This window comes from Ciona robusta, chromosome 9 (assembly GCF_009617815.1).
Source record: "Ciona robusta chromosome 9, ASM961781v2".
NCBI lineage: Eukaryota > Metazoa > Chordata > Ascidiacea > Phlebobranchia > Cionidae > Ciona > Ciona robusta.
This window is the reverse complement of record NC_143243.1, coordinates 354,353-371,859: the sequence shown is the minus strand read 5'-3', so window position 1 is coordinate 371,859 and position 17,507 is coordinate 354,353. Positions and strand designations below refer to the sequence as shown.

General features: G+C 36.3%; 1 protein-coding gene across 12 annotated transcripts in view; it reads left to right on the top strand.

Annotated features, from left to right (window-relative positions):
• The first annotated feature begins 1,222 nt into the window (after positions 1–1,222).
• The window catches only part of LOC149730513 (titin-like), a 106,797-nt gene continuing 90,512 nt past the window's right edge, over positions 1,223–17,507 (top strand). For 7 of the 12 annotated variants that reach the window (XR_016385621.1, XR_016385622.1, XM_089883840.1 and 4 more), the window contains exons 1-6: positions 1,223–1,417; positions 2,895–3,042; positions 7,791–7,969; positions 8,258–8,418; positions 13,319–13,487; positions 14,768–14,910. Coding sequence is in view for 10 of the 12 variants with exons in the window: in XM_089883840.1 (XP_089739966.1) it covers positions 1,270–1,417; positions 2,895–3,042; positions 7,791–7,969; positions 8,258–8,418; positions 13,319–13,487; positions 14,768–14,910 (948 nt within the window). In the remaining 2 variants the exon portion in view is untranslated. Of the gene's footprint in view, positions 1,418–2,894; positions 3,043–5,454; positions 5,475–6,897; positions 6,920–7,790; positions 7,970–8,257; positions 8,419–11,149; positions 11,351–13,318; positions 13,488–14,257; positions 14,384–14,767; positions 14,911–14,934; positions 17,343–17,507 lie in introns of those variants that run through there. The other 5 variants (XM_089883843.1, XM_089883844.1, XM_089883845.1 and 2 more) reach the window with 5 other exon arrangements.

The window sequence follows — 17,507 nt, the reverse complement described above, 5'->3', positions numbered from 1 at the left end:
AGTTTAAGTTGTTGCAACTAAAACGTTTATTGAGTCGCCATAGAACGTTAAATGGCTGTTTACAAAATAACACCCGTGTAACTAAATGAAATTGTATAATATACATGTCATAATATTCTTTAATGACGCGATGTATATGTAACGGATACAAATGAAACAAAATTATAATTTATTATCTTAACATTTATATTTGTCATAATGTAAAACTGATGTTCATTGGCGTGTGTAAAAAGTTTGCTAAATTATCATTTTAATGGCCACAAATGTATCAACTTTATTTTCGATGTTGTTTCGTGTTAAGCCAGTTATCGCATCAAGCAACATAAGTTAACCTTCGTCTTATCCAAGCACAGCCTCATCTAAACAAACCTTGCAGAAAATCTTTCCCTGCCAGTCACTAGCTAAGAGGAAAGTCAGGCACGAGAAACCGCGAGGTTTAAACTTTAAACACGACTCGTATAAATATGCGACCATTATTAGCTCAATGTTGAACATAATAGGATATTGTAGAAAATGGTGATAGTTATTAGCGACGATCAGCATATAATCGAGGTTTACACAAAAGTATAATTTGAGTGTTTTATATTCGGCATTACAGCGGTTGTGCCGTGCGTGGGCACGTAAGTGTTTTAAACTACAATAAACATTAATGACGTCATCGGTATAATTGTTATACGTTCCAGAACTTGATTATTTCTTTGTTTATTACGTAATAATGTGTATATTGCAACTGATAGTGACGTATATGAAATACAAGAATCAGTTTTAAGCGGCGTTTATACTACAGTGTAGCTCGCCTCGGTGTAAAAAAAACAAACAAAGAAATATCTACACCCAGCGTTGTTCAGCAGGTCAGCGTAGATTTTGTTCTGTAAGAATTTAATCTTCGCTTTTAACTAATTAATATTGTTTACTCCCAACATATTTAATTGAATTAAACAAAGGTTTGTGGCGCGGCATCGCGATTAACTCATTATTGTTGTTTGTTACGAAACAATTGAATAATAAAACGGAAATGACATAATATTCACAGTTTGCAAAAATATGTTTTGATGACGTCATGTTTTAAGTTACGTCATCGTTCTGACACAATTATGAATAGGATATGCCGTAATTTGGCCGAGTTTTAGTTTCTTTGTTTTAAATTACGTCACGGAATCACCACGTTTATTACGTCACAACGTTCTTTGTTTTGATAAATTCAAAGTTAACATTCTGGTTTAACAGTTATGGTTTCTATTGTTACAGCACAATATATGTTAAGTTAATATGTCGGGTTCGAGAGGTAAAAGGTGGCTTTTAGCTTGTACAGCTTGTGTGACAGTGCCACGTAATAACAACAACAATATAGACAAGTGCCCTCCAAAACCTACTCCTGCCTCGGACGCTAAAGAAACTATCAAAGCTTCAAAACACGGTGAGTACTTGGTTGTTTGTTCAGTAAATATTCGGCTCTTTGTGTCTATTATGCGGTCGGGTTCGAATCTCACCCCGAGTGCCTCTAATAACATGAATATAACCTTTAACACGTAGTGGTAATGTGCATAGATTTAATATTATTGTGGTTATGAATTGGTCACCTATCACATTGAGGTATTATTATACTGTACGATGGATTGTATGTTTGTATTGTAACAAAGCTATTTCACAATCTCCGTCCGCATTTCCAACTATGTATGTATGAGGTGATACGGCGACATATAAGCCAACGTTTTCACGTTACACCCCCTAACTACCCCAAACCCGCCATATATTGTGATTTATCCCGTAGTGTGGTTCATGCGGGGAAACCCCTGTTTGGTTCAAGGGGAAACCCAAAACTTTTCGTTATTTATTAATCTTGTAATATTACGTCACACAAGCGGCTATTATAACACAATCAAGTTAATTGTTGCCGATAAACGATACCGCGAATACACAATGCAGCTTAGCTAAATATTTACACACGTGATCATGAACAATGCTCATTGTTATCCTATTGTCTTTCAAAATGCAAAAAATAAAAATTCTCGATTTTTTTCGCGAAGATTCGATCTTCTAAATCTCGCGTTTCCTGAGAATTTTAACTATGACGTGTTGCGAGTAAACAATGGTGACCTTTACTTGACCCCAACAACCGCGTTCGATCATTCGGTTTAGAATCCACCTTGTCACGTGGGTAAAACAAACACTTCACATAAATATTAAAATATATTCGCTCATTTTTAAATCTTGTCCATATTCGCACCCCGTGGTAGACAAAGTTAAAACATCAACCCCGAGTTAAAACAGACAACACATTGTTTTACTAAGTTGTAAAAACGTGGTTTTCAATTTCCTGTATTTTAAATTCACTCCTTTATTTCGAAACTTTATAGCTTGTGACGTCATGAATTAAGTTTTATTTTTACGATTTCTATATATCTTGCGTAAACTTCGTGTGTGGCGCGATTTAATGACGTCGATCTAATGAACAATCAAAGTTGACGCTTTTATCGCGGTTTATATGTGACGTCATAATATAGATTAACCTTACAATCAAAGAGATTCCAGAACTTTGTTTCTGCGAGTTTACAAACAACTTGTATTAAATTCTCTTGCCAAATGCTCTTGTCAAATTAAATAATGCGAATTTTGAAACAATTTCCAAATAACAGTTCCTGTTACGTATAAAGGTTTCTGCAACTTGTACAGTAGTGTGATGCAGGTACTGTTAGCACAAATATTTACTGATCGTGCTATAAACAATTAACAACGCTCTTTTAGAGTCGTAGGGACACTCGGTTTTACATTTCTTTGAATATTCTTTGTTTACAACCAAATGGGACAATAAACGAAAATTAAAAACCTGACCATCTTACCCCAACATGCTATGAATTTGTACTAAATATATTAATTTATATTCACCCCTTCAGTTCCAACCCCTCCCACACCCGAGAAACCCCCCGTTACCATCAACCCCCACAATGAAAGCCAAAAGTCCCTCCTGCTCGACCTCGCCATCCAAACAACCCCAACCTACCAAGAACATAATGTGATGCCAAGCCCGACACCGAGCATGAGGTGAGACCGTAGCGATGGTTCGCGTATCTACATTAAGTCAAACTGTGTTTGGGTAATGGGCCAAATCCTAGATTCTTGACAAGACTTTTCTGCGTACAGACGTTTTATTGTCACATCCAGGTCGTCTTTGTTCTGGTGTAATGAGGTTTTGAATTTAATATTTGAATTGTTGTCAACTAGATTATTTGTTTCAAACATATATTGTTGCGTGGGTGTTTTGGAATCGTTATATGTAGGCGGTTTGTAACGTCATAGAGAATGCTTATGTCTTGTGACGTCACATAGACCATTGTTTATTTTATATATCCGTGTTCAAGTGTGTTTAGATTGTTCTTGTTGTTTATTGTTTGGAAAATGAATACATTATAACGTAGTTGATTAGTATAACAATATACCAGCCCTTGAAAATAGGGAAACTAAATAATAGAAAGAAAAAAATTAACTTAATTTTTTCGTTTACAGTAGCCAAGATCAAATTATTTAAAACATTAGTTCGTGTTTAAACCAACCCGTACGCTACGTTAACGCGATAAACGATGTTATAATGGTCCATATGTGACGTCACAATCCAATCTCGTGCTCACCGTATTGACAATTAACGTCACAGTCAAACTTCTCGAATTCATCCATTGTTTTGATGAATTACGTCATAAATAATCGATAATGACTAAACAAACAAACGAGAAATTTGTGGAATTTTAAATCAAAGGATTTCCCTCCAATTTGAGATGAAATTTACGTCACAGTGGCTTTTGTCAACTAATAGTCGTTTTTAACTTGGTTGATAAATATTGGCGATGACTGTACATTTTGCATTTGTGAAATTTTCATGGTATTGTTAACTATACGAAGATTATGTTTAAATTTTCGAATTATAATTTTAAAATTAGCGATAAGTTTTCAAAAACCGACGTTAAATTTCCGAAATGTTTCCTAAATTAGAAGCTGGCGGTCAGATTACTTGATTTAAGTCAAGTTTAACCAAAAGTTTGATTTAAATCTTGTAACTTGACACTCATGTTGGTTCTTCTAATCTATTTAACTTCGATATAGGAACTTTTAATTGGTGATTAGTGGGACACCTGATGCCTTGGTTAACCTGGAACTTATTGCAGCTGTTTATTTCTTCTTACTTTAATAAGAAATGGACAATTGCTTTTATTTAAATAGGAGTCAGTTAATGCTATTTTTGGCGTAATATATATATAGTAGTGTGGGGTAAGATGGGATACCTTTAGCGCAAAATTAACAATGGTCTATGGAAGCCGTGGGGATACTGTTTTATAGTTCTTTGAATGTTCTTTGTTTATTACCAAATGGAACGAGAAAATAGAATAAAAGGTTTCCCATTTTTTTCTACCCTACTATATCTTAAGCAAAAAAGTTAAAGAAAAAAATATTTCGTAAATTTTAGTTACTCAACTCAACTGAGCACAACGTAACGAAAAAGGTTTCGTTATTAGCTCATTACGACGACACGATTATTTATTCTTGAATTTCACAGTTCATTAAAATTCTTCAAAACTTCATTAACTTTCCTTTATTGTGGATAAACAAACGGTATTGTGACGCAACAAACCCTACATTGATCTATCACAATGGCCACTTATCAGTAACAATAGCCAGGGTGGTCCCATGCATCATCCCGACCATCCCCCAACTGACCACTTGATCGAAGGAACGACTTTGATTAAAAATAGTTTCTGAAATAACGGAATAAGTTTCAAATTCTAGTAACAGGTAATTGTCCAATTCTGCCGACACATCAGGCCCTATGACATATACAAGTTCATATAAAGCACTAATAATTCGGGACTTATATGGATAATGTGTATATAGGCAGGTTAATTTGTAAGTTTGAATAAGTACATAACCTTCTGACTGCTTTCACCAACTTTTCGACCCCGCTGCGAAAATCGGACAAATTTGGACAAAATTCGCCCAGGAACCGAAACAATTGGTGACAACAATCGCTCTGTGTGACGTCACAGTAGACATCGCGTCTCGCGTTAAAACCCGCTGTAGCATCGAACCAACTTCACAGGGTGAGTTTTGAAACCACCAGCAACAACTAATTGTTGGCATTTCCTTCGGTTGCTCTCTTGTTTATGAACAAACCATAGAAACATTATAATGACGACAAATATTTTGGCGACTTCTCCGATGACGTCACCGTCTGGAGGTTCGACCTCTGTTACCACTAAATGGTGGCTGTGACGTCACAATCCCTGTTGTCGGTACATTCCTCGCAAATCGCGACCCTAATTCACCGAAAACGCGACGAGTCGATGCATCGAGGGTTCTAATACACAAGTTATATATAAGGTAATGACGTCATATGTTATTCACGCATGACTGCGCATAAGACACGCATGTTGTTTCCATGATAAACAAGTCAGTAATTAAGTTTTGCGAGAAACAGGAGATATGAGGTAAGAAGCAGATACGGTTGATGGAAAATAAGCTTTGTTTTAATGTCATTCATATGCTATTTACGCGGTTCTTAGGTTATTGAAATTTTGTTGCAAAATATTAAATTTATGCGAAATTATCGAGTTGGTAATGGGGTTGGAAACAGACGTGTTTAAATACTAAGTTAGTTCAGTTCCCGCTCGAACAGTATTTATGCAACTAGCGCAGTTAGGTATAAAAGGGGGCTGCAGCAATATCACCCCGTATAGTGTTTCACAGTATAACGGCTGCCGTGTTTAAATTTAAACAACATTTTAAAATTAATATTATTTTCCAAAAATTCCCCGAAAGTTTGAAACACCTGAACATATTTGCTTTCATATCTACTATGACGCAACAAACCTTCCATGACGTCACAGAGCGACCTTTAAGTGACATTTTTGTTGTTTCGCTCCGACTACCGAGTGACAATTACAACCCATTGTTATTGTAACAAACGTCATTGTTTCCGGCACTTCGTAACAAACGAATTACGGAATTTCGCTAATTGTTCGTTTGTTACGACACAAAAGATTATTACTTGCATTCGAAGAGGAAAGTAATTGTTTTTTTGTTTTTTTTCCCTAAATTTCGACTTTTGCGTTACAAAATGACCCAAAATGTAAAAAATCTCCATTTTCGTAATTGCAATTTCAAAATTGACATTTTTTAAAACCGACAAAGCAGCTTTCACTTGGCAACCACGTTCATTTGCATTCAATAAAAGGTTTATTTCGTTCAACAAATATTTCTGTTGTGTAGAAATACCTTAAATATGACAACAATTAGGAATCATAAATATTTAATGCGGTAAGCGAATTTACGCTATGGCCATTTATTACATACAACTTATAATACGAACCCGTGGTATAGCGAAGTATTGAAGACGTAGCCACCCGTACTAAACGTTGGTTAATCATTAACTTGAGCGCAATCTTACTTCATATTAAACTCAATAAGCTGCATTTAGTTGTAAAGGTATAGTAAGGCGATGGTTCCTTGTGTTAAGCGCAGTCTGCTTTTCAAGTTATTTAGATTTAATATTGTAAATTGAGATATATACAATATTTGTGATGTAGGGTTCTGTGGGGTAAGATGGTTACTACATAATATCCCATAGTAGTACATAATATCCCATATTCCCCAAGTGTTTTGTACGATTAACAATGATATTTTGGAGTCGTAAGATAACTTAGTGGAACGATAAAAGAGAATGAAAAAGGACCATCTTACCCCAATGTACGACTTTCTCTAGAATCGTTATATTGGTTTACAGGCAGAGAGAAAACCGAACTTATAATCCATCGTCACGTTAGTGGTTTCTTAAACAAGATTTCTCATGTTAGGAATCAAAGCAACTTTACGTTCGGTGACTCTTCAAATATCGATTTAATTGAAGTTTTTAAAGAGGCCACTTACGTTTGTTGTAAGTTTAGTTTCAGTTGGTTTTACTTGGAGTTATTATTGGCTTTAACAAGTTAGCTGTCCTAGTGGTGTGTTGGTTAGTGGTTTGTTTGAGACAATATTTTGTAAAACTTGCTTAGCTTGTCGCTTAGTGTTGTGAGGTGTTTGGGTGTTAAGTATGTTTGGTGTTTAACTTATTCACAAACGAGTTTAAGTCGTTTAGTTTCGGTTTTATTCGGTTATCGGCATGTGCAGTGAAGCATGAAGACGTTGCTCTCGTTAAATATATTTTATTATCGAACAAAAGTGATTGTCAAGGGTCCTTATTACTGAATCATACCCCTTGTGAATTCATAGTTTGTTTTATTTGTCACAATGCCCTGTGTGTCGTCATAATATGTCTAGAAAAGCGGAGTATGTTTCATGAATGGGGTTTGTGATGTAACAGAGACGTGTTTTACTTTCATTTTCCACGACATAGCAAGCATTGTGACGCAGCACGTCGCACTGTTACGTCACTATCGCACATTTATCAGCACAGGTGTCTATGGTTCAGCTCGATTTGAGATGTGACGAAATTTAAAAGTTTCCGCGAATAGTTGGCGCTTATATGAAAGTGTGGCAGTTGTGACATGAGTTCACGGTCGACAATCTACATAGTTTATGCACATTGTGTTATTGTGACTGTTTTCTGTAAACTTCTTTTGTTGTTTTAATTAAAAGAATCTTTTCATTTAAAAGCAGGTCGTACGAGTTGCTAGTTGTGTTTTAACAAAGTTTATTATCTATTACAGTTGTAATTGTTCTGTTACGATATACTAATTGTGCGTCTTGTTACGTAATACTACAGGTGTGATGTCATAAGCAACTTGACAATGTCCGTTATTCTTTAGAACAACGAATTGTGACGTCAGCGAAAATTTGGAAAAACGTCACAGTATAGCTTCAACTGCATCACTAACTACGTCATTAGCTACGTCATTAGCCACATCACTGGATACGTCATTGGATACGTCACTTACTGCGTCATCACCTTCATTGATAAACAGTGAGGGAGTTTCCCGAACACAAAGTAAGTTGTGATTAAACAATGATGTGTATGACGTCATAATAGTTACCAATCATACTCCGAAACCAAATATTTTGGTTGGGGTAAGATGGTCCATGTTTTTACTTCATTTCTCGCCCCGTTTGGTGGTAAACAAATAATATTCATTATATAGCGGTATCCTTACGTCTCTAAAAGAGCTTTGTCAACTGAAAATATGGGATATTATATGCTAATGGATCCATCTTACCCCACCATTGTTCCATCACAAACGAAGTATTGTCGTAAATATTCGAATTCTCATTCTTGCAGTCGCGGTTGAAAACCACTCATGCGCAACGATGGTCAGTCGTGTGGAAAGGTCACCACAGTTCACGTTAAAACCTCAGTCAAGCGTAGCAGAGGAAGGAACGACTGCGGAGTTTCGTTGCAAAGTCACCGGGATACCACAACCAACAGTCGTGTGGTGCAAAGTGAGTTGGATGGGACCTGTTAATGCTGTGACAAAATATTATTTGATTAAAACTTATCGGGGTGTAATCGAATGAATGTAACTTGTTTATCCTCGCATGGCGGGGCAACGAAAGTCGTTACAACACGGGGGTTCTGTTTCGTAGACACCATGCCCGCTTTTCTTCAATTATCTTTGGCTTTTTTGAAATTAATCCAATTGTGACTTCGGAGTTTGGTTTATGGGTGGACGGTTTCAAACAGATAGCTTGGATCAGCAAATATTTTTGCCGTGATGGTATTTTTGGGAAATAAAAATGTACCAACAAACTTTATACGGTACAGATTTATATTTTAACTTTCAACCGGGGCCCACGCAAGTTTTAACGCCACGTGTTCTGTATTACCTTTGCGACCTGTTATACCGCCTAGGAATATGGGGAGTAGCAAACACTTCACCCCCACTCCCCCTTTCCAGTTTTCTACGTTTCGCTTAAAAGTCTTTTTACCGGGTCGTCACGGTTCATTAGCATTACGTCATCAGGTGTAAGGTCACACTGACCAATTGTGATATCACAACAAATAGAAATTAGGCTGCAAATTACTACCGCATTTCTTGCGCCACCTAGCAGATGAATATTTAATAGTATGTGGCCGCACGGTGTTGTAGGAGAGCTATATCGCGTGTGGGTAACTTAATATTTTCATTCAATATGGGTGAGATCCTATTGAAACAAGGCACGCTATAGAAGCTGACATTTAGGCGATCGGAGTCTTACCTTCATACGTAGCTTAGTAACAGATCAATTATGTAAATCCGTTCATCCATCTGTTCAACCTTAGATTACACCTCTAATACACAGGTGTCGCCTTGCGCGTTATACATGGTGGCTTCATGACCCCATACTTAGGCAGTATGATGATAATGTGTCAAAAATCTTCGCAATTTCAAATATTTGAAAACAAACCACATAGAAATAATATATAGTGTGCAATGATGCGTGCAACAGAAGGATTAAACTACAAAACAAACATCCATTCTTATCTTTGTTGACGCTTTTAGCGTTTTGCAGCGATTTCCCTTCGTGACACGGGCTGTATTGCTTAAGCAAAACATTGCGATTGTTCCATTATAACGAGTTGCTGATGGTGCTTGACATAAATTACTGTTAAGTAAGATGATCCCGTTAGAACATAACATCCCATGTTTACTTATCGTATTTTCCAAACTACATTTAATTCAACTTTAATATAAAACTCACAGAACACAACTTTTTTTGTTTTCGTACTTGTTACGAAGATCAAATAACGAAAATACGTATTAAGCGACGCAACGCCCGTCATTAAACTTGATTACAAACATTCCCAAGCATTAAGTGCATTTATATAGACAGCCAACACCCACCCAACCCCCCGCATCATTTACACGGGTTTGAATATAAAAGGACCTAGATAACATTGGGACCAACTTATCCATCGTCACGTCTACTTATGCTAAATAGACTGTGGGACGATAATGACGTAGTTGTGACGTATCTAATCCAAGTGCAAACATAAAGACCACACACACGGAATTTCAATGCGACAAATATGACGTATGAAAGCAGTTTGAATCGATACCTTTGAAAATGAAAATAAGATAAGTCAGAAGAATTAAAAATGTTAAATTTAAAAGATTTGATCAAAGCATGGGCGCTTAAATGTTTTGATCAATAAGTTACATTGCCCACGATTTTGTATTAATATGGTAAGTTGGGGCAAGATGGTTCATGCTCTCATTCTCTTTTATCTCTCTATTTGGTGTTAACAAACAATATTTACAGAATTATATAACTGTATCCTCACCTCTAAAAGCACATTGTTAATAACATGATGGGGAAATATGGGATATTATGTGCTAACGGTGTCCATCTTACCCCACATTATTATACGACTACAATAATAGTTTTTAATTCGATACCACGATTAGTTGTATATATCTGTATTACCCATTCATGTAACGAGATAAACATAGTTTGCTCCCAGTGTAAAATACGCCCGCGGCGATGCGGCATTACCATAAACATCTTAATTGTCTCATATCTCGAACCTGTTGGCTATTCTGGAACAATTCAATAGTGACCTCATAGAATAAATGAATGCAAATATTCCACATTTAATTTGAATCGCGAAACTTTAATAAACTAGTTTTATTGCGATTTAAATTAGAGCCCAGATATTGGATGCTAAACTCATGTTGAGCAGATGTTTCAAACAAAAGAATGCTGAAGAACAAAATTGGACTTTTAATCAAGCTTAATATTTGGGCTTGGTTTTCGTAATTAAAACACGCAAGGATATTCAAATGTTTGTTCAATGAAAATCTCCGCAAAAACGGTCGTTTAGTTTGTAATTTTACGACTATCGCTTGCAATTATTTCCCTCATCTTCGCTGTTTCAATTTATTTGGGCGTCGTGTTCGTTTTCAAGGAGTTGAACGTATTTTGTTATAAACTTAACAAGCACTTTGTAACTTTGAACAAAGTTTTATCTTCGTTCTGGTTCATACACCTTGTGGCTTATCAACCTCCAAGTGTTGCCAGCTTAAAGTGTAAAAGCCGTTAATTCAAACGGTCTTGCTGCATATCTCAACATCTGGCAACACTGCAGAGATTTTTCAAGATAACGTTAAAAAGTAAATTCTTGCTGCCCAGCCAAGCGTGAAGTGGCGTTCCGGTTGGCTGCACTTGTTACGTCGACCGAGCTGCGATATTTTAGAGTAGCGAAGACAGTATCGTGAATGGGTATAGTTGTTCGTTATATTTAACTGTGTCCTTTGCCGCCTAATTGCTACCAATTACCTTAATTAGTTGCGTGTTTATTAAATGCAGAAATTAAATATAGTTTAAGTCAGTTTAGAAGTTAAACCAAGTTTAGCGCAGCCGTGGTATCAACTTAAGTCGGATTAAACCCAAGGTATTTTAAGTTGAGATTTAATGCTTAATTAACGATTAAGCTAATTAACATAATTGCAAATATTTTTTTTTATTTATTTGATTCTAGTTTTATTTTGCGACAACTCCTCCATTATGACGTGTATCGTATTGCCCGTCGATTGTTTGTGACGAAACATTGGTCCTTGTTATCTCTGACACTTATTGACCCTCCACGTTCATTACTGTAGTTTGATACTGAGCCAGTGTTGCCGGGGATATTTTACTTGCAACATATTGCTTTGCATAAGCTGCGTTGATATTTTATTTGGTCAACACTGCAAGAAAGTGCTGCCTGGGGCACTGATGCGTTTCATCTTTTTAAACCAAAGTCAAAAATATCAGATTTCTGTTGCTTGTTATATGATAATTCCTCTTATTACGTCACTGAGCCTATAATGACGTAACAGCAGCAATTTGCGCGCATTAGGAAGATCAAGTTTTTGTTGAATTAAGTTTTAACAAAAGTTTTGACTAAATCTGGTTTTAAGTTTAAGTACAACTTAACTTTATTGCTAAATTATTAAGTAGCTTGACGCTTGTAAAAAAACTTAAATTGTGAATATTTGTAAATCGTTTTCGCTACCGTAAAAGTTGTTTTATATATAAAAGTAAATCAACTTGATTTTAACGGTCGCATCAGTGTTAAAGAGGTGATAAATTATTTTATAATGGGCTGTTGCAATAACTCTTGTCATAATTATCGTTACGAGTTTAATTTGTTTAAACACCCCGAAATAATGACGACAATTTGTTTAATTTACGACACCGGCTGTTGGTTTAGAAACGTCGTCATCGCCCGAAATTTCTAAAGTCGGTTATTTGTTTTTCGCTTCACTTGCATTGTTTCGTAAACAAGGACCATTGTTACGCGCATGCAAACATTCTCCGACATCGTCTTTTCGCGAAATGTCGTGTTCGACGCGATGCGGTTCGGGTTTGGTATTTTGAAACTTCGTTTACATGTTTGTGACGTCACACTTACCTGTTGTGACATCACAGTTCGAAGTATGACATCAATGGAGTTTGAATCCTAAAATAAATAGCATGATTAGAATATTTTATGACGTAATAAACATTTTTATTTCAGTTTAACATTGATAAATTCGGTATTGTGACGTAACATTGAATCTGTATAAAATAAACAATTCCCGAACATTATCAATTGTCGATAAAATATATAATTAAAATTAAATATTGTTTAATTTTACTGACTTACTGAAAAAAATATAATCCTAATATTTTTCCATGTAAATCCCCTAACCAAAAATAGATATATTAGTTATTATTAGAAACATAGTATAGTCCCCAGTGTTTCCGTGTCAAAACAAACCAAACAATCCACCCGCGTAATTCAATGCTAAGTAACTTCCCAGCTTTTAATATGGCAACACCATTTTCGGGTTTGCGTCGATTTTTGTTAAAAATCTCTTCCGATATTGAAGGACCCTTCGTCTCGCGTCACCGCGCAGCTTTGTGACGTAACAGAATCTACTATATAACTACTGTGACGACTATCTTTCATTGTACCAACTACTGCCTTTATTAGGTGATGTTAGCGCGTTGTAAAGATTTGGAAAATGCAAAACATTGTGTAATATTTAAATAATTCTAACACACTATTAACCTGGGGTTGGGTAGTGTAAAAGTAATCGTTGGTAGATGAATGAATGGATGCAAGTAATACAACTTATTTGTCCCCGGTTGTCGGAGTAACGACAGTCGGTATTACACGTTTACTTATCACCGTGTAATCAATTAATCCGTCAAAACACTTGTATCATTTGGCTTTCGTGACTTTCCATATATATTGACCTTATTGTCGTTCAGCGTGATTTAACTACTGTTGTTTATCGTGTTTGTTCTTTATGCATGACTTTAGCTACAGCAGTCTAAGGGAGTGTTTTAATTGGTTAAGAAGCAATTGTCTAAATTTGGTAATTACTCGCAGGGATCTTCCAAACTCCAGACCTTGGGTCGCATTTCCATTCAATCTCCTTCTACTGGTGAATCAGTGCTGAAGGTACAGGGTTTAAAACCCACCGACGGTGGTACTTACAGGTGTGTGGCGAACAACGTTGCCGGGAAAGCAAGTTGTCTTGTGGAACTTGTGTTGGCAGGTTGGTTGTGTTGAGTGGAAAGGTAGCTTTTTAAACACGAACCCTCATCTAACACTGAGGATGGTTAAAGTTGATTTATTGAAACTGCACCATCCTCAGTGTTAAATGAAACAAGAGTGAGTGTTAAATAAAGTCCTGCTTAAATAAGGGAAATTTCAACTTGGCGACATACACGACTTATTAATAACAGTAAGGATTAGTAGCTCACGATTAAAATAATATTCTTGAACATTTGATTTGTTTCGTCGTGAACGTTAAAGTTATTTTTGTTATGTTCCAATTCTAACTACGAATGCATGTTCCATAGCTTCTAGTTTAGCGGAGCAACATATTTAGCCTGGGGCATCTTACACACTTCACATATTTTGTATCTCCGTGTTTCTTGGTATAATGCGGTCACTTCAACTTTCTAACGCACAAGTGCAATGTACGTTACACACAACACACGGATGATATCATTAGTTGCTCATGGCCCTTTATAACAACATGCACTGCTCCCGTAAACGTTCCCGAATTAACAATTACTTATGTTTATGTATAATATTGATACGTGTTGTGTAAAGTTATAAACATAAGTTTTCGATTGCCACAAACATATTCATAAGATCAGAATGTGCTGTAAGTCTTAAGAACCGCTTGTACATACAACATAACAAACAAACTGTGTATATACTCACTTCACCAACACAAACCACTACCGTATTATAACCCAACTCCAACTTTCTGCTTTAAAACTTACTTTTTCAACCCAACTGTTCTTAAAACTGAAGGTTCCAGGTTCAAGACTCACTGAAGTTACTTCCTCGTTATCTTTAGCTAACCAACCATCATATAATGACGTCATTGAATATCTTCCAAGTCATCCTTCTTTATGCTGACTCATCATCTTCGAGACGGTTCTTTTCTTTTTCTTTTCTTTTAATTATTCTTCAAAACATCTGTTATTCCTCATATTCTTACCTTCTAAATCACCTGCGCTACTTGTTATTTTAAATATTTATAAAATTATTTTGCTTAAATACAACTTGTGTTAAAACTAAACATCTGGGGGAGAATTTTGGTTGCCTGTTGAATAAACGATGAACAACTAATAATCTTTACTTTATATAACTTGCTTATTTAACATAAAAGTGGTTCAATGCAAATATGGATTCTCCTGATTTCCTAAGCTGATTATTTATTCATATAAATTTGAATTACAAACCGATATCCAACATTACGTACCCGATGTATTCAATACAACATTACGTGCCCATTAACCCAAGCCCCCCTCCCCCCAGCAAAGGAATCAACCGCCATGTCAACCGATCGACGACCTTACTTCTCACAAGTTCTCACGCATCGTGACGTCACACATGGAGATCGAGTGAGATTCGAATGTAAAGTTGAAGGAAGGCCCAAGCCAACTGTGGTGTGGAACAAGGTATGACGTAGGCAATGATGTCGTAGGTAGTGATGACGTAAAGAAATATTTCCGGGTGTAATTTTAACTCGAACATTTATTCTTGATTAAAGAAAAAGCAATCAAAGAAATCACTAACAATAAAATAAGCGGTAAAACATAACATACCAACCTCTACATGCACCGTCTATACAACCCAAACCTATCGTGGATATTCCACCCAACGCATTATATATATCATGTATATACACAGTGTTTAGAATATAGGTCCAAGCCAACCCAGCGTCATATATTTATAAGTGACTCATCGAACCAACCCCACCAATAATCGAAGTTAATCTTTATCGGTTTCCGATTCCATGGTCACAATAACTTCTGTTATTCTATTGTGACGTGACTTGATTGTGACGACATTAACCCGCATAAATATGAAAATATCGGGAAGGATTCGATATTTTATCGTTCCCGCAAAATTGACACAAAAAAGATTTCCCAAGTATCCTTTGTTTTTAGTTTAAAAGATATTTTGTTATTTGCGACGATGTAAATTTAACTTTCGACATCAAAGAACAAAAAGATCAAAATCCCCATCCGAATCAAAACAAGCGTTCTCGCGACTTTTATTTGTTGACGATTGTTTAAAATTCTAAAGTTCGATTAACTTCGCGTTAAAGGCGTCGCGTTTTAAAACTGTTTCTTGACCACTGTTACGTCACAAGCTTAAATGGAGCGTAGAAATGGACGCTCGGTTGAATTCGCGCTATTTTCCCCCTTGATAAGAAAAACGAAAATTTTCTGCAAAATTAAATTTTTAGATTTTGTTTAAATGTTTTATGACGTCACAATAGAATTCGCGCTTAAGGTTTGTGACGTCATGCGTGTCGGTGCGGGTGTTATCGAAAGACATTCCAAGATTTGCTTCATTTGTTTCGAGGCTCATACTACAATGTGATCTCGATTTCAGTCGTTCAAATGTAGAGTAGGTAGGCAGGTTGTTGCGGAGACTCGATTTTTATGAGAGGTTAATGGTTCTAGTTATCGGTAATGTTTCGCTTTGATTCACCATTAGTTGGAGTCAACCCAAGGATGTTGGCACCATTCGTCACTTATTTAAACAAGTTATATTTAATTTGTCTTGGTACACCATTGGTTGGACTTGATTTTGTTTGCTGTATATTTAGTAGCACTTGGTGTATTCTGTTATATTGCATCGAGAATCGACCAACAATATAAGTGCTATATCAGGGCCAGATTCACCCATCATATCATAGCTATTAGAGAAATACCGAAGCCTCCATTTATAACCATAATTACAGTTTACTTAGAAACGAAAGGAATTATAACAAGGTGGAAGTATGTATGATATGAAGTTCGTGATAGCATAGGATCCGGTGTGATGTTTCGAATTAAATCTTTAAATCACTTTCTCCCATTCAATCTACTTAAGGTGCTTGAATTTCGAGACACGTCCCGTATGTTGATAACGCAGCTCGCATTTTGCAAAGTAAACTGGGCTAGCTCGCGGCCGTTACAGCCGACCACAAATATTCAAAATCTTTTGCGGCTTTAAGTTAATTGAAAAGTTGGTTTGTTAGGATTGTAGACACCTTGAGTTGGTGATGGAGGTGTTGTATGTTGGGAGGATGGGTGGGGACGGGGCGATGATGGAATATGAGGGGTTTATAGGGTGTTTAGGAAGGGATCGTGCAAAGTTATAGGCAGTGCTGTGGGTCAACAAATGTTTCGAACAGTAATTTGGTGGATAGTAACCTCTTTTACACTGATGATGAACCAAGTTACTGTCTGGATACTAAACTCATGATCAGCAGATGTTTCGGACAGTAACTTGGTGGAAAGTAACCTCTTTTACACTGACGATGAACCAAGTTACTGTCTGGATACTAAACTCATGATCAGCAGATGTTTCGGACAGTAACTTGGTGGATAGTAACCTCTTTTACACTGATGATGGACCCAGTTACTGTCTGGATACTAAACTCATGATCAGCAGATGTTTTGGACAGTAACTTGGTGGATAGTAACCTCTTTTACACTAATGATGGACCAAGTTACTGTCTGGATACTAAACTCATGATCAGCAAATGTTTCGAACAGTAATTTGGTGTATAGTAACCCATTTTACACTGATGATAAACCATACTGTCTGGATACTAAACTCATGATCAGCAGATGTTTTGGACAGTAACTTGGTGGAAAGTAACCTCTTTTACACTGATGATGGACCAAGTTACTGTCTGGATACTAAACTCCTGATCAGCAGATATTTTGGACAGCAACTTGGTGGATAGTAACCTCTTTTACACTGATTTTTTGGAGTCTAAATTATCAACAGATGTTTTAAATTCTTAGAATATTTGAGGTTTGTTATGATTAATGTAGCTGAGGGATCTTGGCCACTGGATCCTGTGTTTTGGACTTCTCCGTTTCTCAGGGTAAGTCTTTATAACAAGATTGCTTTATTCAATGTGGGCTCTACATTACATTGTGGATCACAGTATAGCAGATGTTTTATCAACAAACTCTCAATGGCTTCTTCAGTGCTTGTAAAAGACTGAGTAGACTTGGTGAAACATCTGCTATACTATAAGTATAATGAG